The sequence below is a fragment of the Cenococcum geophilum genome (assembly GCF_001692895.1).
Source record: "Cenococcum geophilum 1.58 unplaced genomic scaffold K441scaffold_3, whole genome shotgun sequence".
NCBI classification, from domain to species: domain Eukaryota; kingdom Fungi; phylum Ascomycota; class Dothideomycetes; order Gloniales; family Gloniaceae; genus Cenococcum; species Cenococcum geophilum.
In genome coordinates, this window is record NW_027137561.1 from 2,583,069 (window position 1) to 2,600,728 (window position 17,660).

A 17,660-nucleotide genomic window follows, 5' to 3' on the forward strand; every position below is an offset into this window, starting at 1 on the left:
AATCATTAAGTGCTTTGTCGATATCAGATTGTCGAATTACGTGGACCGGCGAGTCTCTGAAAGGGTGGTCTTTTGGAGTCAGGGCTGGAGCGGGCTGCTTGGGTGCATGACTGATGATATACCTTTTTGCTTTATTAGGCGTTAGGCGCAACTTGTAACTACTGAGGATCCAGTTAAATAAAGTGCACAACGGTGGAACCGTATTGAGGAGCTTCAGCAAATCAACGGCAACCACGATGGCTTCAATCTTCTTATTTGCGCCATCACGAAACCGGGTTCAGTGATACACGATACCCATACCATGCCTCCCATTCATGTCACTATGCTAGCCAGTCTGACATATCGTGCAAGAGTCAAACCCAACACTAATATGCCACTGCAAGCGCCCTATCTCTTTCCCCCCTTCTTCTTAGCCGCAACAACTTTAAAGCTCCCAGCAACATCATCCTTCAAACCGCCTTGTTGTCCGCCAACGCTCTGCCCTCCCTTCTTCGCTACTTCACTCCATCCACCACCAGTCCCCGCTTTTGCATCCGCAGGGCTAGCAGAGCTCACGCTTGTGTCAATGATGCCCTTATCAGCCAACTTACGGCGTCTCAAAAATTCCTCAGCAAAATGGCGAGAATCAATAGTATGTGAAACGGAATGCACAGCTTCGGTGACCAGGTCAAGTTCAGGTGGGCATGAAAGCAGTCCGGAGACGATATCGTCGGCTAAAGCAGTCCCGTTAAGTCAGTGCTACCCGATTTATGCCCAGCATATTAAGTTACGGAGATAGATGGCATACCATTCATTCCCTTCCCCAAATCTCCTTTCAGCTCCCCGACGGCCCATTTCCGGAATTCCTCCAGCGCATTTACCTGCCCAGCCATCTGTCCTCCCATAGTGGCGCTTCTGGAGGTGGTAATGATTTGCTTCGGTTTTGCTGGAGCACCAGGGACAACACCGCTACTTATTGAGCGCACGCCAGCGGAAGGGCCTGTAGGAATAGGTACCGAAGTTGCCTTTACTTTGCCGCTTGCTCCAACTGTAGTCCACGCACCTCCACCAAGATTTGGTATAGTAGTTGTGCTCTTGCCCGCAAGGTCAGCGTACCTTTTTCCGGACGAAAGTGTGGGCCCAACACTGGTAAGAGCGGTTGCAGTACTCGCGGCACTTGCAGCAGCAGCCACAGCAGCGCGCTGTTTGCGTGCCTCTTCTTCTTTTTGGATCTGTTGGAGAGTCTTCTTAGTCCCTGCTCCTTGCTGGCTCGAGGATTTGCCAGCCAAGGGTTTCGCCCACGCAGATGGAGTGGACGCAGAAGGTGTGATAGGAGATGCATTGCTTGCCCAAGTTGAGCTCGAAGGGAGACCGGGCGCGGCAGGTGTTGATGCAGTTTGTGCAAGTAGCTCTCTCTCCAAGGCAGCGCGACGGGCAGCTGCAGCAATTTCTTCTTGCTGTGCCGCTTTCCGAGCTTCTGCCTCTTGAATTTCCCTCAAAGAGGGGCCTTTGGGTGCTTCTGTTGGTTCCTTGGCCCATGGAGCAATGGAGGCACTCGGCGTATCGACAGACGGAGTCTCAGATCGAGAGCGGGACTCTGCGTTAAGCGTATCGGCAACATTTTGCTTTCTCTGTGCCGCTGGAGCGGGAAGAGGAGAGCCGGATGGGGGAGGAGGAAAGGGTTGGGGAAGCGCGGCAGAATCGATCTTTGCCCACGGGGACTGCGGGGCAGGGGGTTGCTTGGCAGAAGCCGCTTTCTGGACCTGCTCGGTGAGAGAGAGAGTTTCGGATTGCTTGGTAAGAGGCGCTGCCTCACTGCTTGATATAGTCATTTGGCTCTGAGCACTGGGTGCGTCAGATCGAAGGGCATCTGAACGTTGTTGCCGCTGAAACTGGAGCTGCTCGTTTGAAGGACCAGCCGGTTTTCCGATAACACCTTCAGGTGGGGCGGTTGAGGAAGTCTGCTCTAAATTCGTCTGAACCCTCAGGTCGTGGAATTGCTGAAGTCGATCGGCGGAAGCTTGTGCTGCTTGCTGGTCGTTCTGACTCAAACGCTGCAAAGCATCGTGCTCAGCCTGCTCACGTTGTAGACGTGCACGATCGTTAAGCATAGCCGCGACCTGCTGCGCATGAGCATTAGAATCCGGTTGCTGCTGCCCGAAAGGCACTGGCGCACCAAAGGGAAGTTGACCACCACGGCCTAGATTGAGACGCTCCATCATACCGGGAACATCCTCTTCCCTAATGTTGCCAAGTATATCCATTCCTGCACCAATAGGTCCTACCCCCGTGCCGGGCGCCGGTCGGAAAGAGTTATCAAACAGTCCTGGTACTGCTTGATTGCCGGGAATCGGGCCTTGTGTGGGAGAAGGTTGATAGCCACCAGGAGAGGTAATGCTTCCGAAGCTTGGCTGGCTATGAAGGCTATGAGCACTAGAGTGATGATGAAGCTGCTGTGGCAGGATTCCATGTGGCCCAATCCCCATCTGAGCCTGCTTGGCCATAACTTGCTGTTGAGCAGCCAAATGCTCTTTTTGGCGGGCCATGAGATATTGCTCCTCCTGTTTGCGCCTCTCTAGAGCATTCTGTTGCTCGGCAGTAAGAGTCGTGCCAAAGCTGGGAAAGCTGCTAGCGAACGGGGGCTGAGCTCCAGCGGCTGCCGTAGGACCAGAGGGCAACCCTTGACCAGCCCAAGCATTTCCAGCTTGGGTTGACGGTGGTCCGTGGGGTATACCGATTTGAGGGACTAGGAATGGCTCACGAGAGTTGCCAATACGTCGAATTAGTTGAGCCAGTGGTTCATAATCAGGATCCTCAAATTTCTTCACTAGCAATTCAGGAGAGAAGAACCCAGCTTTATACCAATCGTGCATCTCTAGCCCTGACCAGGGACCTTGTGTGTTTCCTTGTGGGTCCCGATATATCCACCTCATCCTATCCGGCATGACCATTGTCCGTTGCTGCGCTGCTGGAGGTTGGTTAGATGCCGGACTGCTCACAGTTTGCGATTGTGTGGATGCAGGCTGAGCATTCCGCGGTTGGCCCGTGTTACCTTGATTGGCTGTTGTCATGGTAGGAGGCTGTAGAGGACCAGAAGATTGCATTTGCCCAAACAGTGTACCAATAGTATCAGAAAAACCGCTATCAGTATTCCTAACATTTCGGCTCCCACCTTCTAGAACCCCTGGGAAGTCATCAAACATTCCGCGACTGGATCTGAATGGACTTTCTGAATCTCTTGTGGGAATCGAATTCCCCGGCACCTGGCTTCCGAAAGCATTTCTGCCAAAGAGACCTGGCGCGTTTTGTTGGCGGTCGCCTTCTACAGAGCCATCGTCGTTCGGAGGCCGGTTCTGGTCTCCAGAACGCATTTGTTCCTGCATTGCCGCAGGGAATAGCGAACCTAGTTTGCTTCCACGCCCGATGGTATTATTGCCACTGAGTCCGGACCCAGATCCTGGACCAAAAAGTGAGCTACTTCCGAGGCCAGCTAGGCTTGGAGACTGAAGTTCTCCAACGGATCCAAACATGCCGTCAAAGCCAGCCCCAAAGGCGCCTCTTTCTCGTACCGGTGTCCCAATAGATGGCTGACCAGAGGGCCAAGCGGATGGACCGCCAAGGCCCGGAAGTCCTCCTAGTCCACCCAAACTAGGGAATCCCCTTGCAGGACCAGTGCTAGAGGTTTGGCTTCTGTCACTAGCGGCTGCTTCATATGCGCCAGAAACTCGTCCCAAGGTTCCCAGTGCACTGAACGGAGGTAAACCAGCCCCTACGTTTGGGTCGACCTGAAAGCTACCTAAGCCTGGGAAATGAGCATTATGAATGTCCGAACCATCAGTATCAATATCCTCTGTGTCTGTTCTTTCATGCTCGGGACTTTGGTACGGATTCGTGTCCGTCGGACTCATTGGCTCATGAGTGCCTTCCCCACTACGTTGTTGCGGAGTATGATGTTGGTAACTATCGCGGCCATGAAATATTTCACGGAGACCAGTTGTATCAGAAGTCATACCGAAGGCGGAGAATCCTGGGTCATCTCGAGATTCTTGCCGATTTGGAGTTCCAAAATCGGAGACACCTTGATGGCGGAGTGGACTCATGTCCTGACCTCCACCAAGCGCAGCACTCCCTGTTCGTAGATCGTCGTCAGGAAATGGGTCTGTGTCGTTGCTAGTAGGACGGTTCGAACGTGCTTCCATCCATGAGGGGGTTGGTCTGCTGGACTCCGCCTCGCCGACTTTTCCGAGGTTGCCTAATGGAGGCTTTTCTTTAGCTCCTTTTACAATATCCTCTGAACTGTCTTTAGTCATTAAACCTTTGAATCTGCTCTCCCCCCTCACGCTACTAAACCCTGGCCTCTTTTCAGATGGCGTGGACTGTGTTGGATTGGATCCAATTGCGAAGTTTCCAAATGCACCCATTGGAGAGAAGCCTGCACTTTGTGGGGTAGCTGACCATGGAGAGGAAGGACCGGTAATTCCAGTGCTGAACGGAGCAGTGGTCGTACGTTTAAGGCTTCCAAACGGCCCAATATTTTCGGAAGCTCCATCGCGAGTTTTCTCCTTCTCTCGCTCTTCGGCAGAAGATGCTGTAGTAGAGTCTTTAAAATCCGTTCTTCGTCGAACTAGTGCTGGGGGAGGGGTGACAGTATTAGGTTCTTCGCGCGAGAATCTCGAAGTGGCTGATGGAGAGGCCGTTGAGTTGGAAGGGAATGGAAATGCATCGCCAGTGTCACGGCGACGGTTACTTGGTCGTGCACTAGTAGGGGAAGCTAGGCCGTATGGCCCTGAGGGGTTTTGAGACTGGGATATCGAGATTTTACGCATTGATAAGCTGTCTTTAGGGGTACTTTCCTTGTTTGCTCCCTGAATTAGAGGCTTCAGAGGGGAATTGACGGAAGTTGAGAAATTCTAAGAAAAGTATAAGTCGTGAGCAAAATTCAAAGTGACACGGCCAAAATCTACATACCTCCTTTTCTTCTTCAGTCATGTCCGTCAAACCCAAGGGGTGTATGCTTCCATCTCGATCCCAGCATATATCCACTCCGGTTTGGCTCTCTCTGCCAGGATCTTCCCTCCGACCCCAGGCGGTGTTAGGGGTCCCATTTGAAATATTTGGTTCCCAGGCGCCCACATAAAGACTAGCCAAGCCATCTTTGATATCGTCAGATTCTTTTTGGCCTCTGAATAGTTGAATTAGTTGCTCTTTTGAATATCGACCTTCAACCGAACTCCCATTACGGCTAGAATGAACGTGGGGTGGTACATAGACCCCTGTGTTTGACGTTGAGGTATTCTGGGATCCGCTACCGTCTCGTGAAGAGCCTGCGAGTGTCGAGCCAGACAGTGTTGTGGCATGCATTGATCGCGGAAAGGTTTGAGTGGCACCATTTGCGCGTCGAGACCTAGGAAACTGTGAGAATGCATTTAAGACGTCACGAGGGTCCCGCGACCAAATGTCGCGATCGTCAGCCATGTTGTTAATTCAAGCGAATGTTATACAGTAAGGAGAAGATAGCTTAAGAGTAATATGCCGTGTTTAAAGGCAGAACAATGGCTTGGGCAAGGTGTCCGGGGGGTTGGGCGAACAGAGACTTACCAGTCCCCTCCAGAGTCTGTGCGCGCAGAATTCGCGTTATTAGCAGCCGCAGCTGAAGCAAAGGTTGAAGGAGCCATGTTGAGTCTAGAAAGTGGCTGTTAGGAAGTGGTGGTGCAGTGCTTGGTTTGCAATACGGGGAAGTTTTGAACGGCCAAGTCGGGAATAGCGATGGGGATGCAGCGCGGTGGCACTGTAAGATAGAAGGTTGGGCTAGCGGAATGCAACAAGCAGATGATAGTGGTGGGAGTACACGTGAGACGGTTGTGGTGGCGGTGGTTGTGGGATTTGGAGATCGATTCACGATGGAGAAGGAGCTCGATGCTTTGCCGTTGGCTTTCCTTTCGACAAACGCCAAAATGTTAATTCCTGCTTGGCGGGCTTAGGTTACACGATGAGTAAGCCACACGTACTTTAAGCTTAGCTCAGTAGCTTTCTCAAGAGCACCTTCACTCAAACTCCCTAAAGTGAGTTCAAAACGGCTACCGGATTAGACTGAGGCCTCAGAAAGCCAAGTTCCCCCCAGAATTACACGAAAACTCACGCTAAAAATTGAGCGGTAAAAGGAACACCAACGCTTCGCGGCCGAAATACAGCTTGACCGACCGCGTCAGATTCAGATTCAACTTGACCCACTTGGAGCCTCCAGAGCTGATCTAATCTGTAGCTAAAATTTGGAACCGAACGACCCCTAACTCCAAGAGGGACTTCTGGCGTCCTAGTTCAAATTGCTTGACTTGACAGAAAGTTCAACAGTGTGTAGTAAGCATCACCGCTTCACGACACATTATCAACGAGGTCAATCTCTAATGCCTCACCGGCATCCTGTGCCGAGCCGAGACATACCTCCTCACACCTACTACAGATGTGAAGGCTAGTACCCTTCATTTAGCTGGGATCCGCATCGTGGGAGAGAATCCCACCATTCATCGGGGCCGTGATGAGGAATATGAAAGGGCTCGAAGGCAGCTGCCAAGGCTCCGGAGATAGTTCTTTTGCTACGAGTTGGAGGAACGACGTATTTGGTAGGTTGGATGGTATGTGCGAGACCATAACTAAATGAGGTTGGCCTCGGTGTCAACTTAGTGGTAGCATACCATTCGACTAAGGGAGTGTTCGGTTGCTATCTGAGGTTTTTTCAATCTGAGGTTGCTCAGTGCTTTCACCGGCGTCAACTAGTACATATTTAGCGGCGCTTGATCTGGTAGTCGTACTCGATCTGATCTGAAGCCGAGTGTTCGGTTGAGCGCTCTAGAAAGCCTCAGATGNNAATTAGAATTAGCGAAGTCTCTGCACATTAATCACCACTCACCCAGACGTCGCATAGGGCCTGCANCTGCAGCAGCAATATCGTCGGTGGGNGGGGTGGTGGGGGCATACTGGGNAGGGTGGACGATTGGGCGCATNCACGAGCAGAGCTNCAGATTCAATCTNGAATCTGGAACNGNAACTGAGGGCTCCTTATTGATCTGACGCCAAGAGCTTCAGTTCAACTACTATATACGGTATGGCGTGCGAATTTGACGCGCTTGCCGATCTGGAGGAGCTTCAGATTGAAAAGTCGCCAGATACACCGAACACCCGCCTCCAGATCGCTTCTGAACCCTGAACCGAACACTTCCTAAATAGTAAAATTATATATTTCTGAACCTTTACCAAGCTACGAGAAAGCTTACGAAATGGCATGCAAGTCCCACAGTCTAGATCCCTAAACTTTCGTAGAATGAAACTCAAGAAACTAGCTGTTCAGCTCTTCTTAGATTACGTAGAATGTAGTCGATGCACATCCACTAGTTTGACATTCAACGCTGCGAACAGTGCCAGTGCCCCCGATAGTGCGGCAGAAGTCAGACTTGTGAAGGGTCAGTATACATAGAGGGTATAAGTGCCAGAAGTGTCATGATTTGTAATCGTGTTGATAAGTGGGTTACTGCCAAAGAGGATTGACTGCGCCGCACTTGCTTAAGATGAGAGAGCCAGACAAATATCCCAAAACGCGCCAAGAATGGCAAAAAGAAAATCGCCATCGTAGGTAATTCAAGAGAGAAGAGGCATTGCTGGAAATGGTAGAACAATACAACAAGGCCGAAAAGCCTAACATGCAAGATTACAGAGGTTGACTCGACCCGGTTTGTCTAAATAGACTAGTTCATCCAACCCGGCCTCCCTAAGAGATCTGAGAGGTGTGCAAATGCTGCCGGATCAAAATAAGGAGAGTATAAGTCCCGTTCGTGATATTTCTATAATTTACTCCATGCCAAGGAAAGCTCGTCTCACATAATGTCGACGCCTAGTTCTTCGGTGGGTACTTCTTGAAGAGGTATCTGGCCACACTATCAGCCCGGCACACACATGGAACTCCTAATGCGTTCTTGGATAGGCGTCCGATTCTGTAACTTACTGGCTGATGTAGTAATCTCCCACAGCAAACAAACCCACAACCCCCACCCAAGCACCAACAACCTTCCACGTCAACTCGCCAGCGGTATACTTTCTATAGGCTCCCACTCCCAGTGCGGTCCCCAGCAACCCCACTGTAATTGCATTCCCAACCACAACCGGATTATCTGCGTTCTCTCTTATCTTTCCAGCACCTTTGCCAGCCTTTGCCTTCGCCTTATCCTTTGCAGCAGAAGCTTTTGGCTTGGCTTTGGAAGCGGTCTCCTCAGCTTGGCGTTCACGCGCTTCAGCTTCACGCTCGAGGCGTTCGGCCTGTGTGTCGGTTTTCACGGATTGGGTTTCATAATCAGAGGGTACCGAGGAGATGTGTGGTGAATCGACGTCGATGAGGGAATGAACGCTATCATCTGTGTGCTCGATTTCAGGGACTGAGGGAGCACGACTACAAGGTGGGTTAGTTGAAAGGCTAGGGGAGAAAAGCAACAAAGAGGGATGGTATGTTATAATAGGTGATGGCATAGGCGTCAAATTTCTTCGACCAAGCCGCAGTAAGCTCCTTTGGATGCTAGGTAGAAAGCATACTACGTTGCGGTTTGTCGAGAGATGCGGCTGGTACTCCTTCCAACAATATTGGTGCCTCCAGTCTCCTGGAACGGCGACGCCAATGAGAAGTCATGCATTCAGAGAGAACAATACTTACGCCTGTGACAGTCAGGATGGCTTTATTGCTTGGGGCTTGTCAAACTTACATCTTCGGGAGACTGCTTGGGCCCACTTGTAGCGGCTTGTGCGTATGACATGATAGTGACTTGTCGAGAGAGCTTTGCGCAGAAAGAGCTTGAGCACAGAATGCGGTGAAAAATGAAGGTTGGAGGAGCAGATAGAGAGGGGTGGGAGGAGGGGAGGGGCTTGATGCAATGGGTGAGTTGACGAGCGATTCGGTGGGTGAAGGGTGAACAGTCGTGTGATAGAAAGTAGTGATGGCCGAGAGAAACTGGCGGGCTCACATGTTCCTAGATGTGTGGGAAGCTACGGCGGCGTTTCGAAGCTTGCAGCGCAATTTTGCCTGCTAGTTACGTCATTAATCCAAAAATCCAACAACCATTTTTGAAACGCTTGGACTCACCGATTTTACCTACCTGCTTACCTACAGAGTAACCACCTAGTCAATCACGTCAATGTGCCAATTTCGCGGCCCCCAGAGCTCCATGTGCTAGACAGCCAGTTTAACAGCGCAGAGTACTCGACATGCGAAACATGCAGCATTCTCTTGTCGTCGAAATCTAATGCAATGTCGAGCTAATTTTCTGCCGTCTTCCGGAATGCCCCAGTGGAACATACACCATAGCATGTCCGGACGGCACCAACCGTTTGACTCGAGCCTCGTTTTATTGTTGTGCAATGTGGGAAATGGCTGAGAGCAATTACCGAACCTACGCTACCATAATCCAACTTTCTAATACTATACAAGCGCCCGCTGCTCACTTTTCCCCCCATATAATACACATTTTACAACCGCTCTCTATTCTCATGACCTTTTTTCATTATTCGCTTCATCATGTCAAGCCCTTGGGACCACCTCATCGCTCTCGCTTTGTGGTTCATGCTCCCCTTTCACTTGTTTTGTCGTAGCCCGGGCCCGCTCCCGTTTGGCTTCTAATTCATGCTTAGGGCTAGGCTTATAGTGAGGTTTATCGTCAGTGACCTTTTCGGCACGTATTATTGGTGGTGATGAAATATCAGACTGTGAGGCACCTTCAGAGCTTGATGCGGCGGCCGCTGCTGGTGGAATTGAATCGTAGTGCTCATCCGCAGTCATATCATCGTCGTCATCTAGTTCTGCGCCATAAATATCTGGATGCTGCCGGAAACAATTTTGCATTCCCCTACAGATATTGAGTAAGTGAAACAGCCGACTTGACATAATATATGAATGCACAAACTTGAATTTCTCAATGCAATCCATGCCTTTCGGCTCCTCCGTAGAGTACACAAAACAGCTGAACGCTGCCTTGAACTCCTCTCCGCACGGCCCATGAGCCATGCCTCCAAGGCACGGACAATCCCAATTGATCTCTCCAGTCTCGGGGTTGAATGCACCCTGCTGGCCCGCCTCCTCCTCTAGCTCCTCAACCGAGCTGGGAGCAGCATCTGCCTCTCCTATATCACCTGCGGTTGTATGATCTGAAGTAACGGATGGAGAAGGGACTTGAGAATTGCGCTGACGCCGTTGCGCAGCGATAGACTCGATTGTTGGTAAAATTTCGGTCTCTCGCTCTGTTTCCGGTATATGCGGTGCAGCATCTGGAAGCTTAGTTAGCCACCGGCGCCACTCAAGTGAAGTTTTTCGTCCTACAAGCAGGCTCCTCAGCAAAGACGCTACTATTATTATAATAGTACACCGCGCCAAGCGCTAGGCCCCATCGCATGGCAGAGCTCTTCCAGCTCCGCGATTTCTGCGTTGGGGGGGCAGTGCTGAGGAATTTTCGGGCAGGACCAGCTCGGTGAAGGGAGCGTGGCGCGTAAGAACGCGCAATTAATCGTGACGCCGGCCGAAACATATTTTACAAAAGGAAGAACTAAAGGAGATGGGAAAGAATGTCTGCCGTTGATACCGTTGCTGTTAGGAAGAAAATGCGGCCAATTCTCCGAGCTTGTCGATTTCTAATCAGCAACTTTAGCCGATTCACTGAAAGGCTTCCTTTGAACTTTTTACTTTCGAAAGCAAACGGATTACTATTATACCACACCGAGATCTGATCTTTTATAAAACCCTTTGTTAGTGTATTAACGGTCGCCAGATTAGCTATGCAAATAGCTTCTTTTATCAATGTTGCAAATTCCAACATACACGCGTTTATCAAGCCCGATTTCATAGCAGAAACAACCACTAAAATTATCTGAACATGAGGTCGCCTTCGTGGGCGGCCGGCGTAAGTAATTAAAGAAAGGATAAATAAACCGGCATCAAAACAATTATTCCCTCATCTGGTTCTAGATCAGCTCCCCCTTCATCACTTGCACAGGACTCCGTAATAATACAATATATGCATAGCCTTGCACAAACTTGCTAACAAGCAATCAAGTTGGAGACCTCGATTTCACCAAGCAAGCAAGCCAAAATAGGCCCAGCTTGGCTTGCTTAATTACAGCTTGATATTGTTTTGGAGCTTCATAATTACCTTTTAGTGTTGACTATGGTTAGTGCTGGGCCAATTAAACATTAGAAAACACCAATTCGTCACATGTCACTTTGCACTTTGAGAGGCATTTGAGCCAATAGGGACCTGGTGCTGGTATACCCTTTTTTGCTGTTGGCATTTTAGCCAGAGTAATATCCACTCATTTCCAGAGAAACCAGCAGCCGGTCGATAGTATTCTCTTCACTAGTCCCTTTCCCTTTGCCATACCCTCGCTTACCCGTCAAACCTCTACAAACACTTAAGAACACCCGAACTTTTCCTTTGAATCGGGTGTACAAGTCTTTGAATCCCCTATCCCTAGCCGTCTGTGCATCATTTGTGCTAGCTTTGAGATCTTGTGCGTCAGTTTGCGACTTTGAGAACTCCAATATTGCGTCGAATATCTCTTCCAGGAGCGTCATAACCTGCTTCTGCCTTCTTCTAAGGAGCAATGAAAATAGAATGCGATCCAAACATTGCTCATGCGCTATCTTCAAACTCTCCAACCCTTCTTTAACTAAAGTTCCTATCTCACCACTCTCGTCCTCTTCTAGGAGCCGTCTCTCCACTGAATCCATAAATAACTCAAACGTTTGCCATTGTTCGCGGATACCAGTTTGGAATATGTACGAGGCTATTGCAGTAACAAAATGATGAGCCTCGATCCGAAAACGCCGCGATTGAGAATCAAACAAATCACGTGGGAGATGAGAAACCACGAAGAGCATGCGAGTCAACCGAAGAAGGAACTTGAAAATATAGTCATATTTCTCCAATGCAGTCGAAGTAATGACGAGATTCAATGGTGATGGGGGTACGTATTGCAACCGGAGAAAGTCGAGTGCATGAAGCGAGTATGGGTCCATTATCTTCGCCATATCGGCTTCTGACAGTGTACGAATAGCAAAATTGAGTTGGCCGGGAAGCTCTTCGCGCTCTCTCATCCGTTGGTTGCCCGAATTCGATAATGTATGCTTTGTTATAGTTGAAAAATACAGCCGTGAAGAATGGTAGCTCTCGCTCAAGACGCCCATCAGGGCAAGGCGTAATTCTGAGCTGGCAGGTGGCCATGCTGTGCGAGAGCCAAGTTTGAGTCCCATATGAACTCCACTTCGGACTGTACCCTTGCGTCGCTCAGCAGTTTCTAGCTCAGGACTGAACAAAGCAGACGAAAGGCTGGATACGAATACACCATCACCAAGGAGGTGATACTGCCTTTGAAGTGATAGGTGAGTTCGAAGCTGGTGAGAGCGCAAGAACAGACGAAGGGTCGTTGCGTTGACTAAATGAGCCTGTGCGTTGAGAAGAGGCATGAACGAGAGAGATGGAGTAATTGAGAGTGGAGGAGCAAATCTAAATGAGTCCGATAATCCAACAGTGGATTTCGATGAAAGAGTCTGTAAAACAATTTCTTTAAGCTCGTCCGGCAAACTTTCTGTGGGGGGTTCGTCAAAAAGCTGAGAAGACGCTTGAAGGTAGTTCCCAAAGTTGTTTTCGGGTGCAACATCCTGCAATTGATGGTCCACGACGCCTTCTGGGGAATGAGTATGGGTGAGAGGTTTCAAGGTCGTTGCGTTACAGCCGTATTTCTGAATTGCTGCCAGCAGACTGTTTTGATACGCTTTTGCTTTCTCTGCTATCGCGTCCATGTCTTGCCACGAGAACTTCCACTCTAAGCTCGGAGCTTCCACTCCAAATCTCTCCGATAAATTTAGCGGGTGGTCTGGATGGTGAGACCTAAGGAATCGCAGGCTATTTCCAGTCTCAAAAATCATGCGGCCATCTTCATCCGACATAAATGCGGGCATCATATCGGGATTGTAAATATACTCGGTCGTGCCCTGATCGTCTGCGGTTTCTCCCACTTCAATGAAACTTTTCTTGTCAAGAGGAAAACTTGTCCCACGCTCCTGGAGAATACCAGTCCACTCGCTGACTACCTCTAGCCAAGGTTTAGCGACCTTGAAAAGAATTGTAAAGCACATTCGGCGTAGATCATCATCTCCTTGTTCCGCAGTCTGGATCTTATAATAAAATCCGGATGCTAGTTCTTCATTAGTTCTAGCAGACTTTACGGTATCTACTAAGCCTTTGATAAAAAATAGAATCTCTTGTTGCTTGTTAAATAGTCTTTGTAACTGTAAGACGGTTTCGACATTTTGGAAATGCTGGCCAAGGTGACTCTCAAACCCGGAGAGGATAGTCGATACCGCATTTGCTAATGCAACACGGGCAGGAATGGAGGTACTTGATGAATATGTACGCTCCACAAAAGATCTTAACTGCCGAACCGCATTGCCCCCGGCTAAGAATCGCTCGATCAAACTTTGGATTGCGACCAAACTGTATCCAGATATTCGGCCATCATCAATCGCTTGCACAAAAGTCTTCCGTTTATCGTCGTAATTGAACAGGATGGAGGATCGTCCCAGCCCTAAATTCATCAACGAATGTAGGAATACGTCCAAAAAAAGAACCTTTCCGGGCAAATTTGATTGCTCATCAACTTGAGCGTGCAGCTGTAGGGTTGCGTCAAAAGCCTGCGGTCCTGCCTCAGATATGTATGCCGAATGAGGCTCAGCGCGCTCGGGGTTTTCGAAGGTTTCCCAAGTAAAGAAATTGGCATTTTTGTCTACAGGGCCTAGATCAAGCGCGATCTCCCAGATGTCTTCTTCTTCGTCGTCTTGCGGTTCTGTCGAGATTGAGATTGTTGATCGATCAGGACTGTCCAAATCCGGGAGTGGACCAAACTCAAATGATTCGAGGTCTGGAAGTCGAAGATCTTGATCGAGGATTTTAGTGGGTGCGTATGGGTTCTCAAGCCTGATTGAAGGGACTATGCACAGTTATACATCGCACGACGCGCGTTGATAGAGGGACGCGTCAAGACTCACTATCAAGTGCTATTGGAGGGAATAAGGAAGAATCCGCATTCGGACTTTCATCATAGAATATGGAAGGCTTCCAAAGATCCCTGGATGTAAAAACATCGCCAATATCTTCGTCGAAGTCCATGGTATGCCATTTGGTGTTGAGCTTGGGTCTTCTCCTTAGCAGGGGCACTAGAGACCACGCGATGACGCCGAAATTTCAGCCCTACGAGCGCGCCCAAAACTTCATTCCATGCCCTCCTCATTCGTCGGAAGACTCCCTTCGTTTTCAACGACACTAAATTTGCACTCTTTCATTGGAATTCGATATGCCCTAGGTATTCCGGCTTGCGAGGCGTACCAGATCTTAATTTATCCGAATTTACTCTCACAATGCCTCCACGAAAGAAGGCCAAAGTCAGTGCCGCTTCAACACCACTAGCAGAGTCGCAGCCTAAAACCCCAGTTGAGAGTGGTTCTGCCGGACAATCGCATGATCAAACATCACCGCAGAGTGAAAACATTGTTAACGACCCATGGACCGACGACCAAGAGACTCAGCTATTCAAAAGCATGATTAGATGGAAGCCTACTGGTTAGAAGCTTCACTCTCCACTCAAGCAGCACATGAAACTGACACGTCCTCCACGAAAGGCATGCACAAACACTTCCGCATGATCTCTATTCACAATAACCTCCGCTCCCACGGTTTTGCTTCACCCTCTACCCCACACACGCGCATCCCCAGCATCTGGACGAAGCTGACCCAGTTGTACGACCTCAATGCTCTCGATGAACGCGAAAATAATCATGTGTTTGAGGAGCAACCAGACCCGGCAGACCCGGCAGATAGAGGCGCTATACCAGAGTTCCAGCTTCCTGAAGACGAATTTGGAGAAATGATGTGGACAAGGCGATTCTCAGATACGAGTGCTGAGGGAACTTCATCACCACCTCTTGTACCCACTTCAGAGGATAAGAAGCTCTATAAACCGGGGTTGGGTATGCTCAATGATGTCACTGAGGCGGTAAAAGAAGATACTGGAAGTAGGGGGTCACCATCCACAAAGAGCAAAGGTGGTGGGCGAGGGAGCCGAGCTGTGGGCAAAGCTGCGCGGGGAGGAAAGGCGGCACAGACTGCAAGGGGTAGTAAAGCACAGTCAGCAGTATCCGAGTCGCCAGAAGAGGAGGAAGAGGAAGAGGAAGAGGAGGAAAGCGAAGAGTCTGGGGATGAAGATGCGCCCTCAAAGGATAGTGGCAGAGGCGGACGCGGTGCAAGGAGGGGAAGGGCAGCTAGGAGAGGACGCAAAAGGTGAGCTTTACCTTAATAAGGATCTCTTCACGCGACCGAAATGCTGTTATATAATACTTTGCTTTTGCTGCTTTATACCCAGCGTATGTCGCAATGTGTAGCAGGGGACTCTATGCTTTGTAAGTAGCAGTCTTCTGGTTACACATTGCATTACGCAACTCACAGAATGATATCTCGCTACTAGTTCTCAATCTAGGGACGTTGTATAGCCGAAGACCTCATAAGCTCAGATCTCTATATTCATATACTCAAATATTCAAATGAACATGACGTTGTATAGCCGAAGACCTCATAAGCTCAGATCTCTATATTCATATACTCAAATATTCAAATGAACATGACGTTGTATAGCCGAAGACCTCATAAGCTCAGATCTCTATATTCATATACTCAAATATTCAAATGAACATGCCTCGAAAATTAGTTCCATGAGCAATTAAATTATCATAGTAACCACTTTCCATGATTAAAGTTAAAGCTTAGTAATTTTAGACAACTGCTAGCTATCCTTGCCACAAAGTATCATTAATTACACTGTCACACGCGTTGTGCCGTTGAACGTACCCTATACCATTCCAGCTTGCTGGCATCCGGAGCACAGTACAACAGTACTGCTCAGTGGCTTGCCTACACTGCCATGAATATCTTCCCACCAATTCCTCTATCCATCGCTGGTTCCGCCCATTCTTAGCTCTAGTGTACAGCTTTAACAGAGGAAAGAACCATACGCTTAGCCTATTTAGATTCTTCGGACTCTTCGGATTCGTGCAGAGGCCAAAATGCCGAACCGTCAAGACAATCCGCTCCGTTCATGAAATCCTCTCCTTCATCGGCATAATCGTACAGTTCAAAGTACCGCTCCAGGTCACGCTGATCACTCGTGTCTTCAGGAACTGACCTTCCCACACCTTCTCTCGGGGCGTCTTCATGTTCCTGAGCCATATCAATAACGCCACTGCCCTCATCAGCGGAGCTACTATTACATTCAGATTCAGGATCCTCCGCATTTTCTTCATCAACAATGACGTGGCCGGATAGCCCAGGGTGCAAAAGTTCATGCGCAAAGAAAGGTATCGGGTTGACGCCATCGTCGTCATCAACATCGTCTGGGTCATACAAGAGATCTTCCGGAAACGAAATGAAGATTCCGCTAACTCCAAGTTGAATTGGTTCCAAATCGTCGTCACTGTTATCACGCGGCGACACAATAGAATCCCAATCGACGAAATCGGAGTCTCCACGAATATAGCCTTGAAGAGACTCACTGGAGTTTTGGAAGACTTCGTCACGATCCCAGATGCGGCGAAACCAGAGTTTCTCCAGCGACAGCCTATCGTGAAGAGCTGAGAAGACATGTCTCCATTGTCCGTTGCGTAATTTGAAATCTGCTAGCTCTAGCGAACGGAGCGTGTTACGATGATGAATGAGAAAATCGACGAGTTCAATTTCCCGCGCATTGAAGCCACAAAGTCGTAACGTTTTCAGGTTTCTTTGAGTGGCTGTTCCGAGGATTCTGCTAAGAGGAGCTCTGTACCATATTTCACTAGTGAAATGTATGGAGAGTTCTTGCAGTAATGGCATGGCATTAATAAATTTGTCTATTGACCCATGCGCAAGGATCTGATGGATCTCCGTGTCTAAGGAGGAACTGTTGAGAAATTCAAGTCTCGTAGACCGGAGATGTTGCATATTTCTTGCGTGGGAGCTACGCAGGTTATCGGTTGGCAGCATGACGACATTTGGCTTGTTGGTGTTGACTGTGAGATGTGAGAGTTGGATCTTCGATCGGCAAATGGCATATATCGTCGCCTCCATAATCTTTGCCTCGTCCCGACAGTCCCGCAACTTATTGGGACAACTGACGGACATCATGACCGATCTCACTGTCCCATCGAGATTCTTGAGCGCTTTCGATAGCAAAGACACCCCAAGTCCATTTTCATGCAAGTGCCTGTCAAATCTAATGGCCCTAATCCTCAATGTACAGACATGTCGACTGAATTTTGCAGATTCCGAGATCTTGATGAGATCCAACAAGCTCTTGCGGCACAAGGAAACAGATCTCGTCTGGAAGTAGGTCTCCTCAAATATATTTGATGCGGCCTCGCGAAAACCTTTGCAGACGAGGCGGACTGAGCGAAGGTTGATAAGTAAGGAGTCAATAGGATTAGTGTATGATGACGATGGAGATGGACCATAGTCTGAAGGGTCTTCCCATAGCTGATCGATGATCATAACGAGTAACTCTGCCGGAAGACCGTTCATTGCGGGTGTAGAAATGTAGAGATAAGGCTGTAAAGCTCGTGGTTTTCTTAACTGGAA

The 17,660-nt window shown here is 49.1% G+C and overlaps 6 protein-coding genes across 6 annotated transcripts; 1 reads left to right on the forward strand and 5 right to left on the reverse strand.

Annotated features, from left to right (window-relative positions):
- Positions 1-86: 86 nt before the first annotated feature.
- K441DRAFT_626817 (uncharacterized protein) lies at positions 87-5,893 on the reverse strand. The gene is made up of 4 exons (XM_067646145.1): positions 5,578-5,893; positions 4,948-5,383; positions 788-4,889; positions 87-713 (listed from the first exon to the last, which is right to left on the reverse strand). Exons 1-4 carry the CDS (start codon positions 5,652-5,654, stop codon positions 388-390), a joined length of 4,941 nt encoding a protein of 1,646 aa, XP_067509292.1. The 5' UTR covers positions 5,655-5,893; the 3' UTR covers positions 87-387.
- A 1,702-nt stretch (positions 5,894-7,595) lies between these two features.
- K441DRAFT_652022 (uncharacterized protein) lies at positions 7,596-8,988 on the reverse strand. Its single transcript, XM_067647292.1, has 4 exons — positions 8,724-8,988; positions 8,675-8,676; positions 7,976-8,416; positions 7,596-7,898 (listed from the first exon to the last, which is right to left on the reverse strand). The coding sequence occupies exons 1-4, from the start codon at positions 8,772-8,774 to the stop codon at positions 7,865-7,867; spliced, it is 528 nt and encodes a 175-aa protein (XP_067509293.1). The 5' UTR covers positions 8,775-8,988; the 3' UTR covers positions 7,596-7,864.
- A 142-nt stretch (positions 8,989-9,130) lies between these two features.
- Positions 9,131-10,585, reverse strand: K441DRAFT_652023 (uncharacterized protein). Its single transcript, XM_067647293.1, has 3 exons — positions 10,331-10,585; positions 9,918-10,278; positions 9,131-9,860 (listed from the first exon to the last, which is right to left on the reverse strand). The coding sequence occupies exons 1-3, from the start codon at positions 10,533-10,535 to the stop codon at positions 9,536-9,538; spliced, it is 891 nt and encodes a 296-aa protein (XP_067509294.1). The 5' UTR covers positions 10,536-10,585; the 3' UTR covers positions 9,131-9,535.
- A 662-nt stretch (positions 10,586-11,247) lies between these two features.
- Positions 11,248-14,179, reverse strand: K441DRAFT_626824 (uncharacterized protein). Its single transcript, XM_067646146.1, has 2 exons — positions 14,051-14,179; positions 11,248-13,992 (listed from the first exon to the last, which is right to left on the reverse strand). Exons 1-2 carry the CDS (start codon positions 14,169-14,171, stop codon positions 11,297-11,299), a joined length of 2,817 nt encoding a protein of 938 aa, XP_067509295.1. The 5' UTR covers positions 14,172-14,179; the 3' UTR covers positions 11,248-11,296.
- Positions 14,180-14,286: 107 nt separating this feature from the next.
- K441DRAFT_652025 (CT20-domain-containing protein) lies at positions 14,287-15,769 on the forward strand. The gene is made up of 3 exons (XM_067647294.1): positions 14,287-14,621; positions 14,681-15,595; positions 15,738-15,769. The coding sequence occupies exons 1-2, from the start codon at positions 14,420-14,422 to the stop codon at positions 15,340-15,342; spliced, it is 864 nt and encodes a 287-aa protein (XP_067509296.1). The 5' UTR covers positions 14,287-14,419; the 3' UTR covers positions 15,343-15,595; positions 15,738-15,769.
- A 131-nt stretch (positions 15,770-15,900) lies between these two features.
- Positions 15,901-17,630, reverse strand: K441DRAFT_626830 (uncharacterized protein). The gene has a single exon (XM_067646147.1). The coding sequence runs from the start codon at positions 17,601-17,603 to the stop codon at positions 16,074-16,076; it is 1,530 nt and encodes a 509-aa protein (XP_067509297.1). The 5' UTR covers positions 17,604-17,630; the 3' UTR covers positions 15,901-16,073.
- Between the last annotated feature and the right edge of the window lie 30 nt (positions 17,631-17,660).

Coding starts and splice junctions, on each gene's coding strand:
- K441DRAFT_652022 (XM_067647292.1), bottom strand. CDS start 8,774: ATGTCATACGCACAAGCCGCTACAAGTGGGCCCAAGCAGTCTCCCGAA. Junction 7,899..7,975: donor GGAGATTACTACATCAGCCA/GTAAGTTACAGA, acceptor TAGTGTGGCCAG/ATACCTCTTCAAGAAGTACC.
- K441DRAFT_626830 (XM_067646147.1), bottom strand. CDS start 17,603: ATGAACGGTCTTCCGGCAGAGTTACTCGTTATGATCATCGATCAGCTA.
- K441DRAFT_652023 (XM_067647293.1), bottom strand. CDS start 10,535: ATGTTTCGGCCGGCGTCACGATTAATTGCGCGTTCTTACGCGCCACGC. Junction 10,279..10,330: donor CTTTGCTGAGGAGCCTGCTT/GTAGGACGAAAA, acceptor CTAAGCTTCCAG/ATGCTGCACCGCATATACCG. Junction 9,861..9,917: donor GATTGCATTGAGAAATTCAA/GTTTGTGCATTC, acceptor CAATATCTGTAG/GGGAATGCAAAATTGTTTCC.
- K441DRAFT_626817 (XM_067646145.1), bottom strand. CDS start 5,654: ATGGCTCCTTCAACCTTTGCTTCAGCTGCGGCTGCTAATAACGCGAAT. Junction 5,384..5,577: donor ACAGACTCTGGAGGGGACTG/GTAAGTCTCTGT, acceptor ACAGTTTCCTAG/GTCTCGACGCGCAAATGGTG. Junction 4,890..4,947: donor TGACTGAAGAAGAAAAGGAG/GTATGTAGATTT, acceptor TACTTTTCTTAG/AATTTCTCAACTTCCGTCAA.
- K441DRAFT_626824 (XM_067646146.1), bottom strand. CDS start 14,171: ATGGACTTCGACGAAGATATTGGCGATGTTTTTACATCCAGGGATCTT. Junction 13,993..14,050: donor CCCTCCAATAGCACTTGATA/GTGAGTCTTGAC, acceptor AACTGTGCATAG/TCCCTTCAATCAGGCTTGAG.
- K441DRAFT_652025 (XM_067647294.1), top strand. CDS start 14,420: ATGCCTCCACGAAAGAAGGCCAAAGTCAGTGCCGCTTCAACACCACTA. Junction 14,622..14,680: donor GATTAGATGGAAGCCTACTG/GTTAGAAGCTTC, acceptor CCTCCACGAAAG/GCATGCACAAACACTTCCGC.